At 40.2% G+C, this 20,652-nt stretch overlaps 1 protein-coding gene across 2 annotated transcripts in view; it reads right to left on the minus strand.

Annotated features, from left to right (window-relative positions):
- Window positions 1–4,941: 4,941 nt before the first annotated feature.
- Window positions 4,942–20,652, minus strand: part of CMC1 (C-X9-C motif containing 1) — a 65,502-nt gene continuing 49,791 nt past the window's right edge. For both annotated transcript variants that reach the window (XM_065398831.1, XM_065398830.1), the window contains 2 exons: window positions 7,833–7,923; window positions 4,942–5,674 (listed from right to left, as the gene is read on the minus strand). In XM_065398831.1, coding sequence (XP_065254903.1) covers window positions 5,554–5,674; window positions 7,833–7,923 — 212 coding nt within the window. In that variant the 3' untranslated portion in view covers window positions 4,942–5,553. The remainder of the gene's footprint in view (window positions 5,675–7,832; window positions 7,924–20,652) is intronic.

The following is a 20,652-nucleotide window of genomic DNA, read 5'->3' on the forward strand; positions in this document are numbered from 1 at the left end:
AAGGGGGAAATCTGAATCTCTTCCACACTTTTATCCTGAGCTCAATGCAGGGTAAGAAGGATGGATATGGCTGCATTGTCATTTCAGTCCTGTACAGGAGACATTCTGTGGCATACTGCAGAGATGTAGGCAAAAGAAAGTAAACTATAGAACTCTCTAACGTGAGAGTCAGCATAATTCCATTGATTGTACTGCTGTTACTCTGCTGGTATTAGTGTCTCTGGTTCACATAAAAAAAAACATAACTACAGAGCAACAATGCCATACCTATATTCAATCACTACCAACTGTTGTTTGCAGCACCTACAATGTTAAAATAAAAATTGAAGGCTTCGTAACGCCTCATTAGGCCAAGTTTTGGGAGATAGTGGGCCTGATTCTGATCTCACACTGGTTTAAGACCCTTGAGTTGACGTACTCCAGGCTTGCTAATCTCACATAGATCAATGTATTAGTCTCTCTCACTTTAATGCTTTATATTCAGACGCCATTGTGTTTCTCAACTTAGCTGCTACATTTTCAAAACACTAAGGATGTACCTGCCTGAATTCCACTATAGTGCCTTAACCCTTTTGTCTCTTAGAATTGGCAGCCCCAAGAGCCAGGTTCAATATCTAGGGGTTTCTCTAACAATACAACACAAAACCACCTTGAGTCATCACCAAGCAACCTGGGACAATTACAGACCACCCCATGGGCACCACTAAGAGGCAATACTTCCCCTCTCAGAAATACAGAATGTGAGTGTAGAAAATAAACTTTTAATAAAAGGAGGGAAGTACCCTGGCTTTAAGTTGGGAAAACACCACCACAAACATGGTTTATAAACATAAACCATCAGCAAAAGACCCACCCCCCAAATAAGTTGGGTAGTTTCCTTTTCAGTCAGGTTCTTAAGTCCAGCAACTGAAAGTCCCTTTAACGTGCCCATCCTGTCTCTGCACCCTACTCATAGTTGTTGTCCTTGGTCAGTGCAGACCCAGAGTCCAGAGGTGCATCCACAGAGTTCACCTCCCACGCTGGTTGGAGATAGGGTAAGAAGGCACTTCACTCGCTCGCTGCCCTGCCAGCTGATCAGCGCTCTGCTCCTCTTCATTGGCAGCCCTGCCACCGGATCTCCATACCACCCTGCCGACCACTTACTAATCTGCTGGGATGTCTTCAGGTCCCACCACTTAACACAGCTCTCTGTGATTTCAGCTGTCAGTGGTGGGAGCCTCACTGCTGGTGCACACTGGGCAGTCTCTTGCATTAGAGACACTGTCCCAAAACAGTCTAAAATTTAGACCTAGGTATCAATGATTTCAGCTTTGTGGTGTGTATCAAGACTCTCACTTGAGTCTAAATTAGCTGTTATTACACAGTGGAGAGAGGAAGGGTCAAATGGTGTCTGAGGCCTCCCCATACAAGTACCTATCCCCACCCTCTCTCAACTCATTGGGCTTTGGAACCTCTACCTAGCGAGTGCCATTTAAGTGAGGGTGAGTTCCTCAATCAGGATATGCCAAGTACAGTTCTGCTGCCCTTGATTCACACAATAAGGATAACAACCGTTTATTACTCCTGCCCCAATAACAAGGAGACTGGGAATCCAACACCAGCCAAAAGTGATCATTTGGACAAACAATCCCATCATGCTGAGCCCCTAGGCAGGGTAGGTGTGCCCATGTAAACAAGACCACTAGATGTCAGGGGAGGGCTCATTCAGACTCTGCTTACACATTTATACACAATCTGTTTAGCAGATGCCATGTTGTTTTTCCTAGAGCATTTACATGGCAGCTCCCACTATGTTTAAGATTCTGAAACTTTTCAGGACAGCTGACTTAAAATGCACCAGCCTCCCCGCCCCTCCTCAAATTCCTGAACAACTTCTGACAAGGACAAAACCTGCCTTATCCTTAAAAGATGTAAGGCGCCAAGCTAAGACTGTTCCATGTCACCATTAACACACAATTTACAAGCACTGGTAATACTATAGATTTCATATTTTTATACTGATTAAAATCTAAAGTTGTTTCCTGTTAACTTCAGAAGGAAGGAAGGGCAGCGACAAACAATACTAAACTTGCTGTTGGGAGTTTGACCCTCTTGCATAGTTATTTTCATAAAAGACAGCTACTTTAGTGGATATAGTAACATGATTTCTATGAGTGGCTATATAAAATATATTCAGGTACACACAAAACAATACATTAAAAGAATGTTAAGGTTGCAAAATGCCCAAAACTTAGCAAATGCCTAAGTTAAAGTTGCGAGTGCATTGCACTGGAACAGAACCCAGCTGGCATCCCATCCTGGACACTGAATGAAGCAAGGGTCTAGTGGTTGACAGTGCAGTCAAGCCAAGGTTTGGAACAGTCAGCATAGATCAATCAATGAGATTTGGGCCTGCCGGCATAGAAACAATGCAAGTGCCAGCTCTGCCAGCAGCGAGCTTGGACAACCGCTCAGGTTCCATATCCATAAAACAGAAGGAGAATGGTACACATAGGAGTGGAAAGGCTTGTTGCATCTGAACTGTGGACTGCACAGAATTAAAACTAGTGAATGGAAGGTCATCTTTTGGCTTTCAGCTTGGGATATCTTCTGCTAGGCCGCAGGAGAAATTCCTGCTACTGGTGTGTCTGTGTCCCCTGAAGCTCCAGCTCCTACTATGCAGGAGGCTGAGTGGGGCCTGGGAGCACCCAGGGCACCTGGTTAGTAGAACTCCTGTGCATTTGGTGACTGCTGAGGCTAAGTCCCACAGGCCTTAAAAGAATGATCAAGAGTCAATTGTTGGAGACTTCAGCAGTAAGCCTCTAAAGAGCTCTTTGAGCATGTGCAAATGGTGATTTTCAGCAGCTTATAACTGGGCCAAAACTTGATAGATTTTCAGAGGGACAGTAAAAAGCATCTGTTCCCAGGCCATCCTACTGCTAAACTTAAAATTCCTTCTCCAAAGAAATGGTTGGAATTAACATTGGAAAAAAGCTCTTCTCCCTATCCTCAGAAACGGCTTGTCTTCTTTTGCTGAAACTTCCCCCAAAAGATCTGCTTGCGGCAGACAGCAAATGTAGAAAACCTTAGCATATAGTTAATTTGGCAACTGAAAATAGTGTGTTAAAATAGAAAAAGTGATAGGCAATCCTTAATAGGTGTCACTGCCAGCTCTATCTGCAGATGTTCTCAGGCTTCCCAGTTCATTAGGGTACACCTACACCCCACTGATTTCAGTAGTCTCAATGCCACTGAGACAAAAGGGTGGTGTCCTTGATTATTCAGGTAATAGGCATAGACTTCAGAAGGATAGGACTGTAATTTCTACCTATAATTTAAGATATTCACATTTCCAAATGTCAAGGACAAACATATGACCAAGCAGACTTTCCATTTCAATAATTCAGGAGCAACCCATACTTGGTGGTGATAAAAGATACTGACAGGCAACAATTAAATACAAAAATCACTGAACAAATCTCTTCAGTGGGGGAAAAGCAGTAGAAGCTTCCCAGAGTCTTGCGTACTCAAGTAATTTGTTCATCTGAAACGTACTTACTGGTTTTAACAGTGCATGTAAGTCTCCGGCTGTAAGAAATGTATTCTCTTCCAAATAAAGTTACAAGAAAATTCTTTACAGGAGAGAAACTCCCCAAAACGTAGCAACCCCCAAACTGCCTTTTAATGCTTAGACAGGATGCTACAGTTTCAAGTTTTATCTTTTTAACTAACACACCTGTGTAGGGATTTTTTTCCCTTCTTGGATTTTTCAGATTCAGTAATCCAAGTGCAAGACAGCATTTTAAAGAGACAGCTTCTTTCAAACAGTAAGCAAAGGCAGAAAATGCTATATAACATATCTAGAAACAATTCTGGCTTTGTCTATCACTTTCATTTCCTTGATTTATTACTAGACCCTTGCCTTACCCATAGTTTTGTTTCTTATACACGTTTGGTTGCTTACTTACCACCATCCACAATAATTTCGCAAGTGCAGCAACTCAATTCCATTGTGTAAACTAGGTTTTTAATGATATAAGCATTATCACTTCTTTTGAAACAGGAAGGTAGGGGAGGAATGATACTAAAATAACTGTAGCTGTTTTGACACTTCAGTAAGCACCCTCTCCCCTTCGAAAGACAGAAGTGCTCTTGGTCTTGATCTAAATTTTTCTGAGGCCAATTTCAGATTGTGACAGCCATTTTCTTACTCTATAAAGCAGTATCTTGGTCTGCTAACACCTTCTCTTCCAGCCGTAGATGCTGAGTTTAAAAACGAATGAAATGGAGTAACACTGCCTGGCAGGAAGAGACAGATTACCAGTCTCCGCCCTCTACTGGCTGGACCATTCATTCCATCATGCAAACTTCAAAATAAACCCTACTGCCTCTTGTTTGCTCTTCTCTACCACTCTTTCTTACCTCCTAGCATTATCTTGTTTGGGGCATGGTCTGCTTTTTCTTTAAGTGATGGTTAAAATTCCCATTACACTTTGTGCCTTGTCTCTCTTCTGGAGACTTCTTTAGCCTACTATGTTCTTGTTTCTTTTCCTCTCTTCCCGTAAGCCTTTTCTCACAATCCAGCTTTCACTAAAAAGAAACCTTACATTGTGAATACCTTTTCCTTAAACTATGCTCCTGCCAGTATCTCAGCTGCATTCTGTCTCTGAATGAGATTTCCTTAAGATGTGAGCTTCCTGAGCAGAGAAAACTACTCTAAAGTAATGAGTAATGGGGCAGTAGCCCGAGATATAGAATTGGGCAGAAGGGACTGTAATGAAGATTGAGATGGCATGTTCTCAGGAGCAGAAAGTTACTGGTGCTCTGTGCAGGCCTGACTAAACCTTTAGTTATTATATTACATACTCCTTTTAATGATAATCTCTACTATAGTGAGCTATATTATCATCACACTTTAGCTGAGTAATAAGAAACAGAGACATTAAAATCATTTGATCAGAGTTAAATTAGTCACAAGTAGAATTTTAAAAATACTGTGTTTGAACAGTTCCTGATAGGGCACTTTTCCTAAGCTAAGTACAGAATATTTTTTCAAGCCTAACTGGTTCATGCATACACAGTGTTTTGTTGTACAGCAGCTGTAACAATGTTAAATGAGAGTAAAGGCACACCTTAAATTGTTCTTTTACATAGACAATAGCTGGAATTGATTATCTTGGGTAAACAGAAGCAAAATGTCTTCCTTTTATTACAAAAAAATCTAAATTCTACAGAGAGGAATATTAGTGGAGGGAGGGTAAGTCAGGAGAACGTTCAGTAGGAATGGATTGGTCTAACAACTTTTTTACTCAAAATATGCTACACAACAGAGTTCCTCAAACCCTTGGAGCAGGTCAAAAATATATCCTAGTTATTTTGGATTAATTCATAAAAGAGTTTATTCCTAATACACAAAATACAACATGAGATACATTTATTTCAATCAAATCCTGCCTCGGACAACTTGATTTTTTTAAAAAAAATTGAGTCTGCTTATTCAGTTAACTTACTTATTCCACCAAATCAACGTGTCGATAACTGAAGTAAATTTCCAAACTTCATTTTAGGATTTAGCTACATGCTTGTAGGAAGCTTCTGTTGTCTTTGTTTAGCAGGAATTCCAGTAGCTCTGAATTCTTCCCTTTGCTTCAAGTATTCGATTTTGCATTCTTCATAAAATGCTGGATCATTATAGCTACAAGAAAAACAAACAATATTGTGACTTCCACCTTAATCAAAAAAGTTAACATTTGTGGAACTGAGATGCTACCTACAGCATTAATAACTCTTTACGTTTTGAGTTTAATGACCATACACAAGTTGATTTTGAATTTGCCTCTTTCCAATAGAAATTAGCTTAAATTTGCATGTCTGTCTCCTCCCTAACACTGCCTTCTGCTGAGAGTATGTTGTTTTCAGACCTGAAGTATGCCACTATGGCTGAAGGACAAAGCCGAGGAACTACTTCTGATATCACAATCCCACTAACCACTGCATTTTTCCTGGATACCAGCTGCTATTTTCTCAACATTTATAGTTGTACTGTTGCTTATCTTAAAATTAAACCACTTTGATAACTTGTGTTCCATGGAATAATATACTTATTTGTAATAGGAGCAGAACACAAATACCTTTTTACTCAAAAGTAGGATTTGTGATTCATGTATACAACCTATTGCTAATAACCTAATCATTACATATTAAAAATGGTTTAATTAAAAAATGACAACTGCAGATCATCTCATCAGGGGGTAGGTTAGGGCTTCTCTATAAAGGGGTGTTAGTGCAAAATAAGCTAGGGTCTGCATTCAAAATGCAATACATTTTCTGCACTAGCGGATATTTACTGCACACAAAGACACTTTGTGTGGTTCAGCTTTGGAAGTGGATTTAAGCTAAACTGCACAAAGGTACTCTTAGTACAGAGCCGCTAGTGGGGGCTATTTCCCCACGGCAACAAGCCCTTCATATCTGCAGGAATACACGATTTGTGCCTTTTTTTCAATTAAGGGCTTGTCTACTGGGAGTGTGATTTCTAAAGTGCACAGTAATTGGTCAGACCCTGCTGGTGTGCTTTAACATAGTGCTATTTCAGCAGTATCATATTAAAGCCCAAAAGGGAACCTTTAGTGTGCATCAGCAGGGTCTACACTGACCAATTAATGTGCAACACTTCAGTGTGCTTTAGAAATCACATCCCTGAAGAGCACATTACCCCTAAGTAACCAAATCTGCCCTGTTATGGTGAAGGGCACAGTGTGTTTGGTCCTGTACAAACAAGACAGGGCCCATAAACAGTAGATTTAACTAACTTTTTGAATTCACCTTCATTTAATTTTTAGAAATACCACTTACGATTTAGCAATAATCTGAATTTCACATTTGTTCTATACTGGTTCCCCTTGTAGCACATCTGCTATACACCCAATACTCAGATCTGAGTTCTCCACAGTCTGCTGCAGAGGCCCCAGGAAATGAAGTGCTTATACAGATATATATACACACACCTCTGAAGGCAGTTATCAAAATTTATTTTATACAACTTCCACAAGGAAGTCCACAATTAACATACAGATTAATATTTACAGTAATGCAAACTTCCACTACATAAACAGAACTGTTAACTTGTGCCTGGCAACACATACCTTTGATATAAAGTTGTTATAAAACAATGCTGACTGTTCTGAACACCAACAGAGTAATTGTTACAGTTCCTTGTAAGGACGTTAATGTATTTTTTTTCCCCTTCAGTTTCAGACTTTCGGCCCTAGAGTGACATAATTAATCTTCAAAAACAGCCTGGCTGCAGATACTGACACCTAATAGAGTACAAGAGAGAGACTAAAGAAATTTCCAGAGTCATTGATCACATTCATTGGACAAACAAGAGCTTCAAAAGAGAGCTCAGTACAGGTCTCTTTGACACCATGGTAGAATATTAGTATCTACCAGCACTTTGCCTAAAACAGTGCTACCACCAGCAGAGCTGCAGCAGTGTTCACAACCATGGGAAATTTTTCAGAAAAAAATGCTAGTGTAAAAGGTGCCTTGCTTTCCCTGATCCATGAAGCTGAAAATATAATTGCTTTCCTTCAGAAAATACCCCAACCTAGATTCAATAGTGGAAGGCCCAAGTCATGAGACCTTGCAAACTTGCTTGAAGTGGCTTAGCATCTCCATGCACTTCTGGAATCATCTGAAGATACGTGGTACCTTTTTGAGAACACCTTGAAACTACATAACGGACTCAGGCACTGTCTAAAGGACTTGGTGGTTGTTTTTTTCCAGTTTCTCAATAGCATCATGACTATAGCAATATACATTTATTTTTTTTAAGTCTCATGTTGACTTACTATGTAGTCAGACATTCTTTCAATGCTGCATTTTCCTGTTGACATTTCACCACCATAAGAAAGCCAGATTCTTGGCAGCATTTGGTAAAAGCTGAAATTAAAAAAAAAATAGAGTTTAGATTCTTTTACTATGGATCCACATTAACACAAGTACAATACACTATTTTAAAAGGTTATCTGACTCCCAAATTGACCTGTTTCTGGCATTATGGCAAGCTTGGAACTTTTGTAACTTCAGTATATCCAAGCATTACACTTAGGTCAGTGATGAACTTCATTCATTTTTTTTTTTTTAAGACACAACTGCAGGCTGGTGGAAGTCAAGGCTTCTCATTGATTTTAGTTGAGCATCTTAAAAGCTGATGCTAAACTGTCAGGAGATTACTACTCTTTTAGCTGTTGAAAAAGCAAGCACATACACTGTGTGACTATGGGTATGTCTATGCCGCATCGTAAACCTGGGTCTGTGGGGCACAGGCTTGTGGACTCGGTGTTTCCAAGCCTGCGCTTGAGAGTCCATACCAGGTTTATAATTGCTGGACTCAGGTCTCACAGCCATACTAACATGTCCATACTACAAATGACAGGGCTTGGGCCCAAGTCAGAGTGAGACTCAGGTTCTGATCCACCTCCTGAGCAGCATCCTAGGATCTGAGTCCCGAGTGCTTGCTGACCCGAGTCAATCTGATGTATGTATGTGGATAGAAGGGGGGCTTGAGCTCAAACTTGAGTGAGAGCCTGTGCTTAGTGTACAGTGTAGACATACCTATGTAACTTAATCTTTACCTTTGATGTGGATGATAAATAATCAAGGCCTGATTTGCCTCTCAAACCAGTTGTACACCAGTTTAAGGCCATTTATTTTAATGGCTACACCTGATTGTTGCTGCTGGAAGTGAGAGGACTATGTATTCCAAACTACACATTTTGGGAGCACTATGTGCTGCTTGGCCAGGGTGCTCTTTGAGCAAAGGCTGGTTCTGAGCTCTTGAATACCGGGGGGGTCCTCTGCCAAATACAGACCTCACAAACACACAGCCTGAATGATAGTGAGAGACCTTTAGTATCCAACTAATAATTTAATTGGGTCAAATACCATGCAGATATACCTGTTCTGATATTATCTAATGTCTAAATCATATGGCTCACTCCCCCAGCCACTATGAAAAATATCCAGAAATTGCAGTATGTATATTAAGCTGAATAAACCCACTAATGCTGCTTGGTTATATTTTTGTGTGTGTTATGAACAAAACAAACCACATTATAAACATTTTCCCATTCACTGACCGAGTCTGATCTTCAAGCCCAACAACGGCTAGCCTGGAGCCTTAAGCTGTTTGTAAGGTCTTTGTCACTTGTTTAGCAACAAGATTTTAATTAGGATCTTTCCTTCATACTATATAACACATTAACACTCTCATATACAGTGATGTTGCTAATACCGCCAACCAATTTCTGAAGCTGTGTATTCTGTGACAAATCCCATTTAAAACTCTACTTGGTATGAAAGGCAGAGAGAAGTCAATGTTACTGTGGTGAAATAGCTTGTGTATGTTAAAAACACTAAATCAATGACTTCATTAGTGTTGTTAAATAAAAGTTAGGACTCTTAATGTTGTTTTTCTTCTATGACTAGGGCTTCCAAAATTTGCTAAGCATAATAATTACTACAATCTAGTGTAGTAATGACAGTAATTACTAAACCAATTAAATACCACTGGCTGGATAATTTCCTCTTGTGAAAGAGCCCTTTGGAGAGGAGCTGGAAAACACTGAGGTGAGGTTTACGCCGTGGAGTTTCCAAGCAATCCTCCCTTTGGGTGACAGGTCCTAGGGGACCTGGGAGCATACAATGGGCATGGTCTCCCACTCCTACAGCTCCTGGGGCTGCACGAAGAAGGAAACCACTAGTTCCATGGAGAAAATATGCTGCCCTGCTGATTCTTCTCTATAGCAGCACAGCTCAAAGAAGCCTTGCTACTACTAGCTGTATCTCCTGTGGACTGTGCAGTAGCATGTAGCAGCATTGACTCCAGAATGCATTTCCTCTTTAAAATCCAAAGAGTCAGCAGGGGTAATGCCAAGGAGAATAGCTGATCTACTGCTCCGCTCCCTATCCCCAAATCCCACCGATCACTCTCAGGGGTGTCTCAAAGAGGGGAGAACACAGAGTAGGTACATCTCCCCGAGAGAGAGAGATGATGGATCCCAGTTCCATCTACTTAGAGCAGTGAAAGGAACCACCCAGCCTTAAGAAAAGTATCTTATTTTGTTTAACACAAAGACAAACTAAAAATGGAATGTATGAGGTTTTTAAAATATCAACATTTAAAACTACACACCCTATAACTAATTTCCTACTAATTAGTTACCCTGTGTAGTGTGCAATTCATTTTCTTTCCATTCAATTACTTTACAAAAAAAAAAATCTGAAGAATATAATTGAATAGGTTTTGTTAAAATTAATTGGCATTTGCTTAAAAGTACTTATGACTAGCCTAATAATATGTTGCTTACAAGAGGTGGTGGGTTTTTTAAAATGCTAAAATAGAAAGCTACTACGATTGCAAAAATTAAAGCCATTGTTAAGCTATATTTTTATGCTCAACAATTAGATGTATTTTTAGAGGCCAGCTAAATGTGTGCAGATATTTTAGTGAATATAATCGGTAAACTGACTTTTCAGAACAGTTATTTCATGCCAGATGAATTTAGGACACTGTTTAACAATATAATAAATATACTGCTGATTCATTAACAGCAAAATCTACCAAAGCTAAACAAGAAAGAATAAATCAAATTATGTCAGCTGAAAATTGGAAATATACTCTTTTGTTGAAAAATGTAAAGTAATGAATATTGGAAAACATAATCCCAACTATACAGACAAAATGATGGGGTCTAAATTAGCTGTTACCACTACAGAAAGAGATCTTGAAGTCATTGTTCATAGTTCTCTGAAAACATCCGCTCAATGTGACCCAGCAGTCAAAAAAGCTAACAGAATGTTAGGAACCCTTACGGCTAACAAGATAACAGACAAGAAATATCATAATGCGACTTCATAAATCCATGGTACACACACATCTTGAATACTAAGGCCTGGTCCCCACTAAGCCCCCACTTTGGACTAAGGTACGCAAATTCACCTACGTTAATAACGTAGCTGAATTCGAAGTACCTTAGTCCGAACTTACCGCGGGTCCAGACGCTGCAGGCAGGCTCCCCCGTCGATGCCGCGTACTCCTCTCGCCGAACTGGAGTACCGGTGTCGACGGCGAGCACTTCCGGGATCGATCCCAGAACATCGATTGCCTGCCGCCGGACCCTCCGGTAAGTGTAGACGTACCCTGAGTGTAGTTCTGGTTGTCCCATCTCAAAAAAGATACATTAGAAATGGAAAAGGTACAGAGAAGAGCAACAAAAATTATTAGGGATATGGAACACCTTCCATATGAGGAGAGATTAAAAAGACTGGGACTTATCAGCTTGTAAAAGAGACGACTAAGGGGGGAGGGATGTGATAGAGGTCTATAAAATCAAGAATGGTATGGAAAAAGTGAATAAGGAAGTGTTATTTACTCCTTCACATAACACAAGAACCAGGGATCAACCAAAGAAATGAGTAGGCAGCAGATTAAAAACAAACAAAAATAAGTACTTCTTTACCCAATGCATAGTCAACCTGTGGAACTCCTTGCCAGGGAATGTTGTGAGGCCAAAACTATAACTGGGTTAAAAAAATAATTAGATAAATTCATGGAGGATAGGTCTATCAATTGCTATTAGCCAAGATGGCCAGGAATGAAACCCCATGCTCTGGGGGGTCCCTAACCCTCTGACTGCCAGCTGCTGGGACTAGACAGCAGGGAATGGATCACTTGATAGTTGCCCTATTCTGCTAATTCCCTTTGAAGCTTCTAGCACTGGCCACTCTTGGAAGACTGGATTACTAGGTTAGATGGACCATTGGTCTGACCCAGCATGGCCAGTCTTATGTTCTTATCTTGTTGCTCTGATTTTCCATGTTTCTCCTCCACATTTGTACACTAATGTTTTTACTCCCACGTTTTTTTGCAAACGGTGATCAATGTGAAATAGTTACATAGTAGCAAGTCACTGGATCAAATACATTTTACAAATTTAGTGTACATATAGATACTTTCTTGGGTAGGCTGATGCTGGGAGACAAGTTAGACGAGAAGGGAGCTCAAGGCTAGGGCCAGGCTCAAGTCATTGACTGTAAGTGCAAATGTAGCTGAGTATCTCTTCATTTGCATGCATAATCACAGTAATCACATTCTTTAATATAGGTGTACATTTATATGCAGACCCCCAACATAACTCCTTAAAAAATTTGGCCCTGCATATTTGCCAGGACACTATTTCCAGTGGTTCACGTTGACTTACTGAGCAGTTGCTAGTGCAATGTTATTCTGTTAATGTACCCTCCACAGGCTCAGCTCTGCACGATGCTGGTACATAAGGAGTAAATATATATAGAGCCCTGTGCAGATACAAAATCTGTATCCACATCCGATCCGCAAACATGGTCCGCGGAAAACCGCATCTGCAGATATTCGTGGCTATAAAGTAGGTATCTGCAGATTTGCAGGGCTTTACACATAGGGAGATTTGTCTCCACAAAAGTAGCAGGGCGAAATCTTGCTGTTTTGCTCAAGAGTGGGCTGGCTGTGGGTTTGATCCTGATTCTGTTGAAGCCCTATCATATTATATACTGACTAAAGAGGGAGTGGGCTGCCAGTTAGACGGTTTCACGCCATCTGAGCAGGCTAGTTGTGTACTAAAATCAGAAGGACTTCTCCAATTCACAGGAAAGCAGAGAATCTATCTGAAATTTCCCCAAATATGGATGGGAACCTTTTTACAGGCTCATTTTGAGAAGAGGTAAGGTCAAGCTTTACATTTTCTTTTTCTTTACAAAAGATCTGTGAATGAAAAATACAGGAATGATGCACTGCCTATTCTGACCATTTTGGGGGAAATTTTCTAAAGGGCCTCAGACTGGTTTCTAAAAGGTTACATGCTGTTTTGTAGTTTTCCTGGGGCAAATTTCTGCTTGGGCAAACTCAGAAGTGTGTATGCAAACCACTATTTTATCTGCCTATACAGTTCCCATCACCATGCTATCTTCAAAATACCCCTGTGAGATGGGAAAGTATTCATGTCTAAGGAAGTTACATGAACAATATCGTTCAGATGTATAATGTACCAATATCACCAGAGGATGGTCAAACCTAAAGGCAGTGCAGACTATATACGGATATAATGCACTTTTTGAGGGTGAATGAACACTGAAAAACTTTCCAAAATAAGTGTATTTTAAAGTGGGATTTGAGTGAAAAGAAGGTGCCACGTGCCTACTTGATATATGTACACTAGTTTCAATTTTAGCAAGTTGCAAAAACTTAAAAGTCCATAAAAATGAAATTTTAAGGATGCTTTTGAACAGTTGGACCTACATGTATTATAAAATGGTGTTACTAGTAAAAATCAGAGCAATATAAGATATGCAAAATGTGCTGTAATAGCACCCAGGTATTTATTTAGCTTCTTTTAAAGATAATGCTATTACTGAATTAAAATGTATAGCTTTTTTGTTGTTTCTTGGAGATTTGTACAATGTGGCCCCATGTCACCATTTCATAGTAACGTGATAGCTATAATCAGGATAAAAAATAAAATGTGGTTCTCTCATTAAAAGCCTTCTAAAGCTTAAGACTTGTATAGTGAACAATCTGATTTCTAGTCCCCACAGGCTCATGCCTAAGTGCTGTGCTGCTTTTTTGTAATAATCAGTCCTTCTGGAAGCTGCGAAGTAAAAAAAAAAAAAAAAAGCTGAAGACAACAGGAGGTCCCTCTCACTTGTTAGCTCACCAGTCTTGATTGGTTAAAGGCGTGATGTCCCAGTGAACAAATCTGGAAATGCATAGCACGCATTCCCTAGCTTCAGAAGGCCCTGCTTGTGGTATATGGCCATGCAAATAGAAAGCATCATTACAAAGTGATAAAACTGCTTCAAGCTATATAGCTTTAATGTTGCCAACGCTTAACACAGAAGGAAAAAAAGGAGCAGGTTAGAGCATATTAGACATCCCCGCATGAACACTCACTACTTAATTACTCACCCTAAGCACTTTAAAATCCCTGTGATAATGGTGTAAGGGTCTATGGTGCAAGACCATTTTAGTTAGAAATATTTACCAGAAGCTCTCCAGCAGCCAGGAGAGCATTGTTCTAATTTTAGTTGTATTCAATTTTATATTTTTTTCATGAAATATCTTATGATCTCTAAATGCAGAACATCAAAAATTCCAGTGTTAAAAATCTGCTTTGGGGAATAACTGCACAAATTGGGAGCAGTATTTTCAGATGTAATCTCAAATCAAAATCTACAGAAACAGATATTACGTTTAGCTGTCACCACAATTTTCTGGTTCTAGCTATTTTCATACTGCAGACCGATAACTTCAAGGTACATAATGGGCTACGACAAAAAAGTAAATACGTAAGATCTGATTAAACTCAAAATAGTTTAATATTTTCACATTTTTAACAGCTACCAATGTAGATTGTAACTCCAGGGGTCGAACCTTTCACATTCAACAGAATGCAGCCTGTTTCCTGATATTACATGTTGAGTGAGGAATAGTTCCTCTGAGATCATTATTGAAAGCTCTGGTGATGGGAGGCACCAGAGTATAGAAATAAAGACAGAAATGTGACATTTTGTTGGTACAATAAAACATTTTTTAAAACCTGCCCACTGGTTTGTGTGTGCAGCTAATGAATACTCCCTCTCCTGTGGGTGTCAGCCATGCATCAAAAGACCAGGCAGGAGCAAGTGATGGGAAACCAAGCTTGTCCCATTTCAGACATTCTGGGTGCAATCCTGGCCCCACTGAAGTCTATTGTAAAGCTTCCATTAACATCAATGGAGCAGGATTTCACTCTCCATTTTCAGAATCCCCAGTTAATGACTTCCAAGCTGTCAAACAAACCTGGTTAGCCTACACCAGTGGTCACCAACCGGTCGATCGTGATCGTCCGGTCAATCGTGATCTCCAGCGGCGTAGCGGGGCTGCCACTAAGACAGGCTCCCTGCCTGCCCTGGGGGTGGGGGGACAGGGGTCTCCCTCTGTATGTTGCTCCTGCCTGTAAGCACCACCCCCGCAGCTCCCATTGGCCGGGATAGGGAGCTGTGGCCAATGGGAGATGCAGGGGCGGTGCTTGCAAAGGCGGGCAGCGCACGGAGCCATGTGCCGCCCACCCCTCCACCCCCAAGGGCCGCGTTGGCACTTTCCAGGAGTGGCGTGGGGCCGAGGTAAGCAGGGAGCCTGCCTTAGTGGCAGCCACGCTGAGCTGCAGGCAGGGAGCTGCTGGAGGTAAGTGCTGCCTGGTGGGAGGCCACAAACCCCAACCCCCAGCCCTGAGCCCCCTCCCAGAGCCAGCACCCCAAGCCCCAGCCTTGAGCCCCCTCCCAGAGCCAGCACCCCATACTCCCTCCTGCACCCCGAATCCTCTCCTGCACCCCAAGTCCCAGCCCTGACCCCCCTCCCAGAGCCAGCACCCCGTACCCCCTCCTGCACCCCAACACTCTGCCCCAGCCCGGAGCCCCCTCCTGTACCCAAACTCCCTCCCAAAGCTTGCACCCCTCACCCCCTCCTGCACTCCAACCCCCTGCCCCAGGCTCAGCCCAGAGTCCCCTCCCAGACTACGAACCCCTCGGTCCCAGCCCAGAGCCCGCACCCCCTCCCGAACCCCAACCCCCTACCCAAGCCCAGTGAAGGTGACTGAGGGTGGGTGAGAGCGAGTGACGGGGGGGATAGAGTGAGTGGGACGGGGCTTTGGGGAAGGGGCGGGGCCTCAGGGAAGGGGCGCGGTAGAACCTAGGTTGCCCTTAAATTCAAAAATTATCTTGGGCGTAAAAAGGTTGGAGACCACTGGCCTACACTAATCACTCTTTGCCCAACTCCTCATCCCAAAGGGCTGCCTGGGTGGGTGTCCGTGCTTGCTCACCAAGCCAAAGAAAGCCAGTTAGAAGGTAAGAAATGTTGTTTGTCTGAGGCTTCTCTCCCCAATGTGGATGATGGATCTGGCTGGCAGTACGAGCCCAGAGAGAGCGAGGACATGAATGACCAGCTAGGTGGGCAAAGATGACAGAAAGCGGGAGAAGAGAGAGTGCCTTGTTGATGGGACAACAGCTCCTTCCTACTAGGAAAGCAGGCAGGATTGTGGCATAATGACTGGAAGGCTCTATATTTAAATGCTACACCTACTGATGAGGGCAGATCCCGTGAAGCTTGGTGAAGATATAGACAGAGTTGCAGATATCTGATCTGCAGAGCTTGGCCATGGAGGCTTCTGGTCTCTTAGTCCAAGGATTATGGCTCTGGGCAACAGGATTTAAATGGATCAGGCTAGGGAGGCTTGCGGAGGCACAGGTAAACCAGATTCAGGAATTAATCCAATGGGAGGAGAGCACAGATGAGAACATTATGGGTTTCTCTCAAGAGTCTGAATGGGGAATAGGACCTTCTGAACTCCTGTGTCCAGGGCAAGTTGGCCTGGATGGGGGGGATGAGTGCAAAGGACTCCAAATCATCGTCCTCCTTGAGGGGTTCTGCTTCCAGGGTGAAGGAAAGGGAGGGAGAGACTCTCTTTGGCAGTGAGATAGCAGAAAGCTCTTTAGAGAAAGTGAGGGAGGAGAGAACCCAGGGTGGATAAAAAAAATCAATGATTTAAAAAAAAATAGTCTTTTTTTATTTAAATCGGATTTTTTTGATAAAAAGTTTTTTGAGGAAAAAACCTATCTAAAGATAGTTTTATTTAAGATATAATGTATCTCAGACTCTCATCAGGGATTATAAATTCTAATTCTATAATATGAGACAATATATTAATGTAATGTTTAAGAAAAGTTTTGTAAATGAGTTCCAATAGTTTATGGATTAGGGACGCAATCTTATTGGGTTCCAGGGGCTTCTGTATAGATTATAGAAGCCAATATTTTAAGTTTCTCATGTTGACCTGGCTGACATAGTCGATTTAATTATTATTATTTCTTTTTTAAGATATTTCATTTAACTATTTTAGTTAAAAACAATTTTAACAAAAGCAAACCTGATTTTAAAAAACTTGAATGTTTAACTAAATTCAAAAACGTATATGCTTGTTTTGTTAAAATATTATATGTTTGCTGTTAAAGAAAAAAATCCAGAATAAAGTTGTTGTTTTAGTTAAATAAAACAATTTAAATGTCTGTCTGGTGATGTTCTCCTCCTAATACAGCATGACAAGTAAATCCTCCAAATATTAATGATTAACCTGTTGAATTGGAGATGGTTCACCTCCCAATGACTTCATAAATATCTGCTTCAATTACCTTTGGTAAATGAAATAACCAAACAATCATTGATTTTCTGATATAGCTGTAAAACTAATCTGAAAAGTTTTCAAAATAAATCACTTTAAAAACGTATAGTGTGTACCTTCTAAAAATGAAACCTACATCTATCTCTGAGTTGTGAAGAATATGTATTAAGGTTATAACAACCAACAAGAATGCACTTTTATATAGAAATCCATGATTAAATCGAGTCTTCCTGACTAGTGATTTAAATCAATTTGATTTAAATCAAATCTAACCTGAGAGAACCTGTGGAAAAGGGGCCCACTTAGAGAGTTTCTCAGGGAGGAAAGTGGAAGAGAACAAAGGCCCCCCTTCAAAGGGGAAAGTAGGGAGATGATGTAGGCTCTGTTGACGCAGGCAACGGCTCCAGAATTAAGACTTTGTTTTGAGGGACAAGCAAAGAGTGAGCAAATGGGGGCAGCCCTGGAAGGAATCCCCTACTTCCTCTTCCCCTCCACTATCCTTCCAGATCTGGATCTGGAGGAACACTGAAGCAAGGTGAATTCATGCAGTTTCACCCCGGTCCGTGCCTTCTGGCAAGTTGGGTGGCGAAATTGCAGAGTCACTGCTTTGTTGGACCTTAGCTGCACAAAATACACAGGAATATAAGAAAAGATGCTTCTTGTAAGTAATCAGAAAGATGTGACTTCCTGCCAAAAAGCGAGGATGGATAGGCGTCAAAACTATGGGAAAAATAGCCTCACAACATGTGGCAACACCAAAACAGAAACAGACCATCGTTAAATGTGATATAAAACTCCATTTCTAGTGTGATACCCTATCCTAGGCAAAGACACTTTGAGGCATATTGACTTTGGTAGCATTTGTTTGCTTAGTCATGCTTAGTCGAGTTACTAAAACTGTAACCACCTCCAGTTTTACTGATATGTATCCAAAGAGAACATCTCTGATTCACAAGTAGTGAAGCCATACGAGAATAATAAAAGGTATTTCCTCTTAAATATGCCTCTCAGAAGTTCTTTGTCACAGGCACAAGGGCCATCTCTCATTTTCAACACCAATTTATCACCTCTCTCCATTTCAGACAAAGCTGACTTACCTCATTTTTATTGTTGTAAAGAAATTAAACCCAAATTAACTAAAGCTTTAGACACATTTCTCATGTATACCTCATTCTGATTCTCTCTCACCCTTATCACACTGAGGAATATGATCTCGAATGCTAGGATAAATGTACTGTCCAATTTAATATCCTTCCTGATTCCCTTATTTCATTTTTACGTCTATTACACAACAGTTACTTCACTGAAACAAATCAGCATTTTAACGATTATTAAAACATTTTGTTCCTCTTACAGTTTTAAAAATAGATAACCTAGTACACCATTCTAAATGTCCTCAATTTGGTGGTTTACTTTAGAAAGAATGAGAGAATGAAAATATATTACAATATAGATAGTCCTAGTATATAGGGCAAGTACATTTATTTCAGAAGGGTCGAGACAGGCTGAACCAGGATCCAAGTTGAGCCAGAAAGAAATGAGTACAAAATACGAATTTCTAGCCAAAATATATGTGTGTGTGTGTGTGTGTGTGTGTGTGTGTGTGTGTGTGTGTGTGTGTGTGTGTTTTAGCACGAGATACACATTCTGTTTAGCTTTATAGAGTATCATTATTTTTAGTAACAAATTATAAAAGAAATTGGACTATAATTTATGAGGTTTGTTAACATACTGTATTGCATTTCTGTGATAGACAGATTTGGTATATGAAAGAGTTTGGACTGGTGTGACACTAAAGGGTAGGAGGCGATAAAGTACATGCAACTATAATTTTATAGTTTCTTCAGTGCTACATCAAAATGAAAGGCTGGGGTTACATATTGTTCCAGTACGTATAGGTACACTGAAGAGTTCTGACACACAGTAAATGCATTAACAAGTGAATACAAGTGAGTCTTAATAGTCCTTTTTGAATTATAAGCTTAAATTACTACCAATGGAGAAAAAAAAAAGCTCTCTGTGAACAGTTGACAAGTGGCATGCAACAGAATCACCTACCCATTGAATTATTTTTCTAAAGATGATTGATGTGTCAAGGTAATGTGAGAAAAAGATCTTGAACAGGTAAAAAAAGATCAAGATACTGAACATTTTTATATATAATATATAATGGAAAATGAATACAATTTTGAGACCTTTTGGTCCCATCACAAGGCTTTAAATATAGTTTAATGCTGTTTAAAAAGGGTTCCAACTAAACTGATTGCCAATGCTGTTAGACAACTAATGTAGGATCAAATTATGCTCTATGTTAAAAAAAAGTGCTATAGCCTAGCTTGGGATTCATATCAGAAATTGGTTTGAATGGAATCACATTTAAACAAAATTTGAACGTATTTCCTAAACTTTGAGCCCCAGTAAGTACTGGGCCTTTGTTTCTGGCTAGATGCAGAAAAATGCATACTAAAACACTAAGGGTGGAAGAGGATGGGTGTGTCTATTATATAACACACACTTGAATTACAAACATTTATTCCATTTATGGTCACATTCAGTGGGACAAATAAAATATTAAAATATTTTATAAAGTTTTAATATGTATAAGTTTTTTTGTTTGATCATATAGAAAAAAAATCCTTTGAACTTACCGAAGTGCTCTCCACTAAGAGGAAGAACTGCCTGGACTTCCATTTAATGTGGCAGCTCCATATCTGGTGTAAATTGTCAGAGTTACATTACACTAGATGAGGATCTGCCCAAAAAATCTTTAAACCAGGCAAAGGTTGAATGTATGTGAGATTAACTTGCTGTCACAGATATTTCTCTTCTTAGTGACTGATGGCAGATAACCAAACAACACAGCAGAGAATGACAGCTGCGCAGTAGGGAAAATAAAGCGAAGTATTTGTATTTTCTTTTAATTGTTTACCTGCCCTATAAAATTAAGGGGTGATGGATTTTCCCAACACTTATATATATAAAGTGATGTTCTAATATTGGATTTTAATTTATTTTAAAAATGTTCACTTTGTATTAGATTATGACAGTTTCAGTTAAAGATACACAACAAAAGGATTTTTAATAGGAAAATTACTTTCCACCCAAAAGTAATTTTAAAATTAATCACAGAAGACTAGCATTCTCTGGCTTTAAACGGAGGCCATTCAGAAAGCTAAAAGTGAATTTGAGGGGAGCAATGTTGCTTTCTTCATTTTTAAAGTGTTTGTGTTTGAATAATATTATGGATTGAAGAGCTCCCATGTACAAAGATGGTGAATACTAAGCCGATTACCTATTTTATTACTACAATTTATCACGTCTGGACAACAAGAAGCATGGAAATACTATGCCCATATATCAATACACAAAGAATAGCATTATTCTTAGTGTACAGGCATTATCAAAAGTTACATTACAGGTG

This window comes from Emys orbicularis, chromosome 2 (assembly GCF_028017835.1).
Source record: "Emys orbicularis isolate rEmyOrb1 chromosome 2, rEmyOrb1.hap1, whole genome shotgun sequence".
NCBI lineage: Eukaryota > Metazoa > Chordata > Testudines > Emydidae > Emys > Emys orbicularis.